The following is a 10,013-nucleotide window of genomic DNA, read 5'->3' as shown; positions in this document are numbered from 1 at the left end:
CAAACTAATAAAACAAAATTAAAATATTTTTTTAATAAACTTATATATTTAATAGATTTTTTTAAAAGTAATTAATTTTTCCCTCGAGTATCGGACTTCCGAGTTTTTCCGGTTCGGTTTAGACTTTCGGCATTTTCTAGAACCTCGCCAGAGGGAACACAAATCCCTGAAATCGATGGCCTTTCGCCACCGCCAAATTTACTTCTCATTGCTCCTCCGCCGCCGCCCATACTCCTCGGCCGCCAAATCAGCTCCAGTTCTGTTCGAAATTTCCTCTACCACCAGCGAAGAATCAGTCACCCTCCAGCTTTTGTCATGGGGTCGTGGAGGCTCCGGGCAGCTCGGAGGAGGCGTCGAGGAAAGCCGAATATATCCTTCACCCGTCGCCACCTTGCGTATTCCGCCGAATTTCCGCCTGTCTGACGCGACTACCGGTCGCCTATCCCGACTTTCGGATTCCGATGGGTCCCCTATCGAAGTGGGGATTTCGTGTGGGCTGTTCCACTCGGGCTTGGTGGTGGATGGACAGCTATGGATTTGGGGAAAAGGTGACGGCGGCAGGCTCGGGTTTGGACATGAAAACTCGGTGTTTGTGCCTACACTGAATCCTCATTTGGAATCCCATGTTAGAAGTATTGCTCTCGGTGGTCTCCATTCTGTTGCTCTCGATTCCCTTGGCCGTGTCTTCACGTGGTCAGTTCCTATCTCACTCTTGTTTGATTTTGTCGTAATGTTAATAATAATAAGTGATGAGATGACATTATTGGTTTGAATCTCTCAAATGAGGTAAGAAAGTTTGTGGTACTTGTTTTCCACAGTAGTAGCTTAGTATTTTGGAGCTTCTTGGATCTGTATGAATGACCAAAGCAATCTGTTTACACTTTAGAGACTTGATTAATCAGTGCCCATCTGATTTTGGATGCGCAAATCCTGTTAATGCTTGTGTGGAGAAGTTAAGGAAGCTTTAGCACAATAATCTCACTTATTGCCTGTTATTATTTTAGTTTTATCCCTTTATCATAGAGATCTCTTGTTGGATAATGTTCACAAATTACAATGAACCCACTAAGATATGCATCGTGTGTTTAAGCCCCTCATTTTTATTTGGGTTGGATTGTTGTCTGCAAATCCTGATATTCTTTTCACAAAATAAAAGTTTTTCAGGGGTTATGGTGGATTTGGTGCTCTTGGACATTCTGTGTATCACAGAGAACTCTTTCCTAAAATGGTCGAAGGATCTTGGATTGAAGAAATATGTCATATTGCTACCAGTGGTACACATTCAGCTGCTATCACAAAATCTGGTTAGATATTTCTTTGTTAGTTTTTGAGCATTTGAAGTCCATCCTTTTATTTTTCTTGAGGATTAGGGGCTAAAAGCTTAAAGAGACACAGAGACGCTACACAATGGTGGCGTTTGGTTGAGCTTTGTATTGTTTTCAATTAAAAGTTTATAATTAGTCTTTTAAAGATATTTTGGCACGTCACTGCAGAATTTTTTGGAAGTTGACGAGATTTTTTTCTGTTTAAAAGTATATCTCGTATAATTAATTTTTAAAAATGATTCAGAAATTTTATAATATAGATATAGATATGTGTCTCTGAAGTGTATATTTAATAGGAATATGATTGTGATAATGAAAGAATATTGATTTCTGAACCCTAACACCCAACCCATGTATTTCTTCTTGAGTTTAATGATGTTACGTATTTTACATTAAATATGCAACGTATCACTTGAATTAAGTTTTATGTTAGTGATACCTCTGATATAAAAACCTTGGCTTTCTCTTGTTAACCTTAAATTTCTCACAAAGAGCACAGATCTCTTCCACAAGAATTATGGTAGAATGTTGAAAATTTGAATGCAAAGATATGTGAATCACTCTCATACCCCAAAAACAAAAGGAGGGATCTCACTCCTACCCTTGCCCGTAGCCATGTTAGCACACAAAATTTAAGGAATTTTTTAGTGCCGACAAATTACCCCACTTTCCCTCATTTTATTCACTTGTGTTCCTCCCGTATGTTTCTTATACACAGTCTTCTTACTAGCCATCACCTGTATTCTTTGTAATTTGGGGCTTCAGTATCCATTGGGCTTTACTTTCCTGGATCTGTAACTATGCCCCTCTTCATCAAGAGAATGAGTTTTGTGCATCAAAAAGAATCCTGAACATTAGAGCCATTGTGCTTTGTGGGCATTTTATTTATTCCTGCTGTTTGGCATTATCTGTTCTAGAATATTCAGATATTACTAAAATACTGCATTTGTGTACCACCTTTTCTTGATTGAATAATTTATTTTTCTTCCATGATATTGTTATTTTGTTATGTAGGAAAACTTTACATTTGGGGACGAGATGAAGGGGATGGTAGATTGGGCCTTGGTCCTGGTCGTGGCCCAGACCATGCAGGTGGTCTCAGCACTCCGACTGAAGTAGAGGCAATGCCTGTGCCAGTAGCTGCTGTTTCATGTGGTGGGTTTTTCACAATGGCATTGACCGAAGAAGGACAACTTTGGAACTGGGGTGGTAAGGATGCAAGCAATTTACAGTTATGATGTTTTGATCATGATTTGACAAGAAACTGTTTAATATATTGAAATAAAAAATAAACTTGACAGAAATTATTTAATATACTGAAATAAAGAATAAACTTGACCCATATTTCAAATTATAAGAAAACCTTCTTGGGTGGTGGAATGCATATACTTTATCAGATGTTTAAGCAACATTTTAAGAGAAACTAAATGGTTATTGATTATTTGAAAATGCAGAATGCGAACTTGATTTCAGTTTTTCAAAATCCATTGTCTCGGGTTTTAGGTCACCAAATTTTGAGAAAGTTAAAAATTCCATAGTTTTTGGAAGTGAACCAATGAGTTAATTCCATGTTTTGAGATGGCCAATATATGTATGAACCTTGAACCCACAAATCAAGGATCAGTTCATTTCACCATTTTTGAGATTATATGAAACCTGCAGTTTTTTTAGTGGAACTAAGTTCTATTTTCTGTTGTCAACATAGATAATTCAGATTTGGTATATATGTTTTTTAAATCTGTCACTGTGCTCATTCTGTTTTAAATGAACCTGGAGAAAATCGATCATACTTTAATTATGTCACATTGAGTGCCGGAACGAGTTGCCTGAGTTTCTGTTAGAATTTCAATTTGTCTAAATATTACAAAGTTTTGCTTATATAGTATTTTTATCTTGATTGTCAACTTGGGTGGGAAGGCAGTGAGGCTGCTATACTAGGTAGCTTCGTTTTCATATTATCTGTAATGCTTTAGCTTTGCATTTTGCCAGCTAACAGATACTCTGAATCGCAGCAAACTCCAACTATGAGCTGGGTAGAGGTGACAAAGTCGGTGGCTGGAAACCTCAACTTGTTCCTGCTCTCAAAGATGAACGTGTAGTTCAGATTGCCAGTGGCGGATACCATTCTCTTGCTTTGACAGGTATAGTAATTTTATAACCTAGCACGTTTCGGTTAGCATGCAATATGCATTGATGTGGGAGAAAGGCTTTGTGGATCTAATTTTACCACATCGTGTATTACGTCTCAGGAAAAGGACAAGTTCTTTCATGGGGTCATGGCGGGCATGGTCAGTTGGGCCATTCTTCTCTTCATTTACAAAAGGTTCCTGAGCCTGTTGAGGCCTTAGCTAATGAGAAGGTCATTTATGTTGCTTGTGGGGGTTCATCATCAGCAGCTATAACTGGTAAGCAGTCCATTCTATACAATTAAATTCTTATTTGAGATCAATATTATTAAATCTTTCATCTGGCACATTATTTTTTCCGTGTATGTATACTTGAAATGATTATAAAACGTTAAAAAGAAAATGTGTGCTACATCTTCAACTATGCAATTTACAAGGCATAAGGTGTTGATAACTAGATGCAAATCTTCTTTATTTTCTCTTTCTGTGGCAATTATACGGAAAAAAATCAACGCAGCTCATGTTAGTACCTTCAAAAGAAAATCTACCACTGATGTGGTTCATGTAGAAGAGTAGAACTGGGAAAAAAACTTGAGGTGATGAATAATATATTCTCAGACATAAATGCCGTTGCAGTTGCTAATCAAACAGGGAGATGTCTGCGGTGCGGATACCGTGTTGCTCTCGTTGTACCTATAAATCCCTGGTCATTTGTCCTGTGTTTTTTTAAAAAAGTTGGTTAACTATTTATTCTGTATTTGGAGGTTTCCAATGTCCTAACCGGCAATTTTGTTCTCATAAGTGAAAATCATTTCTTAATAAAAAATGAAAAAAAAAGAGGTTTTTCGCAACCAAATTTGATGTTTTTTCGAATCCTCAGACAAAGGGAAGTTGTACATGTGGGGCAATGCAAGGGATAATCAACTAGGTGTTCCTGGGCTTTCTGAGGTACAACCGTCTCCAGTTGAAGTAAAGTTTCTTTGGGAAGATGATGGACTGGGGGAGTACAAAGTTTTGTCTGTTGCCGCTGGCGCTTCTCATGCCATGTGCCTTGTTTCAAGAACAGAGACTGCGAAGAGGTAATATTATTCTGTGTAACGGGGACCTATTGGATGCCGATTGCTTCAATCTAATGATCCTTGTAGATTATCTTGTCCCACCTAGTAATAGGTGATTTCTGTGTGGTATTTAAATATTTTTCAAGTTACCAAATTTCAATGGTGAAATTGGCAGCATGAACCGGAATTGGAACTACAGACACCCATAGAAATACTTTTCTTTCCAAAGAATTGAACAATTTAGTTGTTTTCAATCATTTAAACATTCAGCAAGATTACCAATTTGCTCAAGGTTTCAATAATTTTAGCAAAAGAATGCTAGCAATTAAACTAGGAAGTTTGATTTTAATTATACTACTACATTATGCTGCAAAAATTCAATTATTTTTAGAATAAGTCAAAGGAAAATAGCTGAGAAATTTGATATGTTATAATAGTTTAAGTGCTATATAGATTATAATAATTCAAAGAAATTTTATGTAAATAATCGATGGAATCGCCCAAAAAGTCGGTTAATTTAGTCATTAAACTGATATATTAATATTTTCTGAGAGGAATTGGAAGCAATTAAACTTACAAATTAAAAAACAATGAAAAATAGCTCCTCGGGTGTGTTCAAGTTATAAAGTAAGATTGAAACGTCTCTTTTTTTTTTTTACTTTAAAATATTACTATTTTTTTTATGAACATTTTACCCGAAATTCAAAACCATCTCACATAAAAATTAATATTTAAAAATCTTAAATGCATAAAATCCATAAATCGTCAACTATAAAATCGTACGTCAATTTTAAAATAATACGAAAACTATGCTTCAAAATAAAGCATAAAATCTTTAATAAAATAACCCTCAAAATCTTTACTTCAAAACTTTAAATATTAAGCTAATGCGGAAAATAAAAGCCCCTCGAGAGTGTACTGTCGGATCCGATCCACTCAAGCGTCAGCGTCTTTCTCTAAATCATCCTCACTTGCGATCATCCAAACCTAATGAGTCTAATGACTCATCACGTTCTAACCATACGTAACAAATAATACATATACAGACACATGAAGCTTTAAAATAAATCTTTTACTAAAATAAGTTGGCGTAAAAACTCGTAATCATATATAAATCATAAATTATTAAATCATAAATTCTTTCGTCATCGTGTATCATTGAAAAGTGAAGTTTGATCCTTGAAATTGACTATCATTTATCAAATCATCATGTGGTTGACTGATCAGTCTATATACACCAAGTACCTGGGGCCGGGGCGTCAACAACTCTCATCACTAGACCGTAGCCAAATATGAAAATACGATCGTCGGGCTCCCTCATGATATCCCCAATCTTATCTTTTATGTCACTGTCAATTGACATCATTCAAAATATTTTTCATTTCCTTTTATTTATAAAATATCGTATCATTCAAAAATCGTAAAATAGAATTTTTCGGAAAAAATCGTACAACCTTTGCATATATCATATAAATATCATATTTGCATCATAAACATTTTAAAATATCATTTAGTATGTATTATGATTCTTTGGGACACTATCAGACCTTTCGAACTACTCAGGACGTAAAATGACCATTTTATCCTTGGACTCCAAAATTCTCGATTTTTATTTTTTCTTACTTTTCTTGACTCGAGCATATTCCATATCATCATATAATCATAAATTCGACTTCTAATATTTTTCTTAGACGTAAGCCCGAGCCTTTTGATTTAATGACTTATTAACTAAACCGTAAAACGTTTTAAACCCGAATAAATTTAAAACTTAATATTTTAAATCTCAAATTTTAAACTTAGACTTTTTAATCCCTAAAATACCCCCGTGAGTAACGAACCAACCCCTGTGGACCACGGTTCAAGTCCCTTTCCTCCCCAAGACATAACCGAACCCATTCTCTCCCTAGAACCCCTTGGCCACCCTATGACCCGAACAACCGCCGGACCAGACCCTAAACCCGACGCACCACACCGTAGCCTACCCCTCCTGGACCATCATAGGCCCCTGAACCATGCCTAGCCGTGCGCCACAGCCCTCTTCTTCCTCAGCCGCGCGTATCTCTCATGATTCTCCCTCGGTTCGCAGCTTCCATCAGCTGCCACCCTTCCAGCCCCTCAAGGGCTCTTCCTAGCCTCTTCCCTAAGCCGCGCATAGGGCCTTGGCCGAGCCCTGGTGAGGTATTCCCCTAGCTTTCCCATGACCACAAGGAAACTCACGAAGAAACCCTAGGTTCGACTACCTAACCATGCACGGCACTCGCACTACTCTTCAGCCCTCGTTCTGCCTTTAAACGACTCTTTTTCCAATCCTTTAACGTTCTTTAATGGCAGCGTGTCCTTTAGAAATCATAACACGTCTCCAACGAGCGTGAAAATATCAAAAACTTTGGAAAATAAACCTTTAAACGTCAAAAATATTTGATCTACAAATTTTTCATGCTTAAAAACATAAATCACACGTATTATGATTCGAATAGTGCAAAAAGAAAATTTTAGAAACGTGTCTTTGAATTTAGAACGCTCAAATATTCGATAGTTGGAGCGGGTTGCGAAGAAGAACGAACGGGCGATGAACAACCTTTGATTTTGCTCTCAAATTTTCGAAAATTTAGTGTGTGTGTGTGTTGTATGTGTTTTTCGGCCACTAGGAGCCTTTAGAACCCTTGGGTTTGATTTATAAATTTCGAAAATAGTGTTTTAAAAAGTTAAGTTTCTATGTTTTTGGTTTGAAATCAATTAGACCCAATGCTAGGTAAATTAGACTCATTAAGGTCCAATTAATTATAAAATAAAAGTTTACAAATATCGTTTTCAATAATAATAACTTTCGGGCCTTTAAATATCCTTCGTTTGAGTAAAACCTGTTTCCCGGATAAAATAGGGCTCCATTCGTAAAATAATTTGGACTCCAGCATTTTTAGATGATTTTCATCCTATTTAATCATTTTATCGAGACTTAAAAATATTTATCAAAAAATATTTTCATCTTGGTCGTCCCTGGTCTCTTTCCCCAGCCTAATATCGAATATCCGGACAAAGTCCTTAATTTCATGAAATCATGCAATTTAAACATATAATCATATAAAATATATCCTTTAAGTATTTGAAACAATTTAAATAAAATAAATAAGCAATTTAAATAATTTGTATGCATGCACTTTACGTAGACTGATTTTTGGACTTTACAAATTCTCACTCCCTTAAATAAAATTTCGTCCTCGAAATTAAGACTGACCAAACAACTCCGGATAGCGACTCCTCATCTCAATCTCAGTCTCCCAAGTGGCTTCTTCTTCCGAGTGGTTTAGCCACTTGAATTTGACCATCTTATCACCTTGTTCCGCAGCCTTCTCTCCTGTCTGTCCAAAATTTGAGTAGGTCTCTCCTCATAAGACAGATTTGATGTAAGATGTAGTGGCTCAAAATTTAGTACATGTGAGGGATTCAACATGTACTTGCGGAGCATCGATACATGGAAAACGTTGTGAACTCCTGCAAGGTTAGGTGGCAACGCCACTCGATATGTTAATACTCCCACTATCTCGAGTATCTTGAATGGTCCGCTGAATCTCGGACTGAGTTTGTTTTTCTTGCCAAATCTCATAACTCCCTTCATAGGTGCTATTTTCACAAACACGTGGTCACCGACTGCAAACTCGAGATCCCATCTTCTTTTATCAGCGTAGCTTTTCTGTCGACTCTGAGCAGTCTTCATCCTGTCTCGGATCTTGGCGACTAAATCCGTGGTGTGATGAACTATTTCGGGACCTATTGTAGCTCTTTCTCCTACCTCGTCCCAATGTACGAGCGATCTACACTTCCTTCCGTAGAGTGCCTCGTATGGAGCCATTCCTATAGACGACTGATAACTGTTGTTATAGGTTAATTCCACTAGAGGTAGCTTCGGTTCCATACTCTCAAAATCGATCATGCATGCTCTGAGTAAATCCTCTATAATCTGTATGAATCTCTCAGACTGACCATTTGTCTGGGGATGAAACGATGTGCTGAATAGTAGCTTGGTCCCCAAGACTGCATGCAAACTCTTCCAGAATGATGAAGTGAATCGTGTGTCTCTGTCCGGCACTATGGAAACTGGAATTCCATGCAGTCTGACTATCTCTCGAATATACAACTCCGTATACTGCGTCATGGAGAAAATCGTCTTTACTAGTAGGAAATGTGCTGACTTAGTAAGACGGTCCACTATTATCCAAATAGCATTGAATCCTTTTACCATCTTTGGTAGACATACCACGAAGTTCATCGTAATGTTCTCCCATTTCCCCTTGGGGATGGAGAGTGGTCGGAGCATTCCAGTTGGTCTTTGATGCTCTACCTTCACTTGTTGACACGTTAAACATTCGGATACGAAGCGCATAATATCTTGTTTCATACCCGACCACCAATATAAAAGTTGCAAGTCCTTGTACATTTTTGTACTTCCGTGGTGTATAGAATAAGGGGTACTATGGGCTTCTGTCATAATTTCAGCTCTAAGTGAGTCCCCGCTAGGAACCCATAGTCGTCCTCGATATTTGACAATGCCGTCTTCGACTGAGTATAACATCCTGCCCTTTGATTCATCCAGTTGTCTCCATTTCTGCAGTTGCTCATCATTAATATGCCCGGTGATGAAAATTTGATTATTTCTCACTATCATTTCATTCACCATCACTTTATTGTTTTCTTCCCCATCATATCCTCCATTTTCCAATTTTTCCTTTTTCACCACTTTTGTTTGATTCATTCTTTTGATCTCTTTCCCTTTTTTTTTTTCAACTCTTTTTTTCACACTTCAATTTTTCTTTTTCTTTTCAAGGAGTGTTTGGATCATTACAACACCCATGAACTTATTTCTCTCAAAATTAGGTAGGACAATAAGTGAATAAGCTTCATTAGGTAGTTGTTGTGGGGTTGCAGAATAGATACAAGTGGGGGCTATTTTGTGTCATTGACACACACCACTTGATTCTTTAGTGGGCTCAAAATGGGACACTAGGGATATTTCATTTTTGTTTGGTAGGCTCGAAGGCTCAAAACGGCTCCAAAGATCGCCTAAATCATTCTTATGTCACATATTATCCGTATTTCGCCTTTAAAAGTGTTCAAACAAGTTCTAGACTTCCGTCAATCCATTAGTCAACTCATACAAACCAGTCACATGCAACTTTCAATCAAAACGATATATGAAATATGTGCACGAAGAAAAATTTAAGCATCTCAATTAAATCGAAGCTCAAAGGGCTACAATTGACAGTAAACAAAGAAAATAGGCCCAAGGATATTGTGAAAAAAAAATTGCCCAGATCATCTCTATGTTTGTAAAAGTGTCAATCAATGTCATGCAAGATTTATCAAAAATCAGATCTCCATCGTCTATTTAGCATCGCAGGCGTGCAACTTGTCTCTAAGCAACGGTAGCATCGACAAACATGACAGTGCAGAATAATTGTGACTCCTAAGTTATCATGAACACATATATATACTTCAGGACCGCCATT

The 10,013-nt window shown here is 37.2% G+C and overlaps 1 protein-coding gene across 1 annotated transcript; it reads left to right on the top strand.

The window, feature by feature from the left end:
* The first annotated feature begins 118 nt into the window (after positions 1-118).
* LOC140983734 (RCC1 domain-containing protein RUG3, mitochondrial) lies at positions 119-4,709 on the top strand. The gene is made up of 6 exons (XM_073450849.1): positions 119-693; positions 1,165-1,304; positions 2,340-2,534; positions 3,338-3,466; positions 3,575-3,730; positions 4,332-4,709. Exons 1-6 carry the CDS (start codon positions 176-178, stop codon positions 4,532-4,534), a joined length of 1,341 nt encoding a protein of 446 aa, XP_073306950.1. The 5' UTR covers positions 119-175; the 3' UTR covers positions 4,535-4,709.
* The last annotated feature ends 5,304 nt before the right edge of the window (positions 4,710-10,013 follow it).

Source organism: Primulina huaijiensis, chromosome 9, assembly GCF_012295235.1.
Source record: "Primulina huaijiensis isolate GDHJ02 chromosome 9, ASM1229523v2, whole genome shotgun sequence".
In the NCBI taxonomy this organism is placed as follows: Eukaryota; Viridiplantae; Streptophyta; class Magnoliopsida; order Lamiales; family Gesneriaceae; genus Primulina; species Primulina huaijiensis.
Note: the sequence above shows the minus strand (reverse complement) of the source record. Positions and strands in the feature narration are given on the sequence as shown.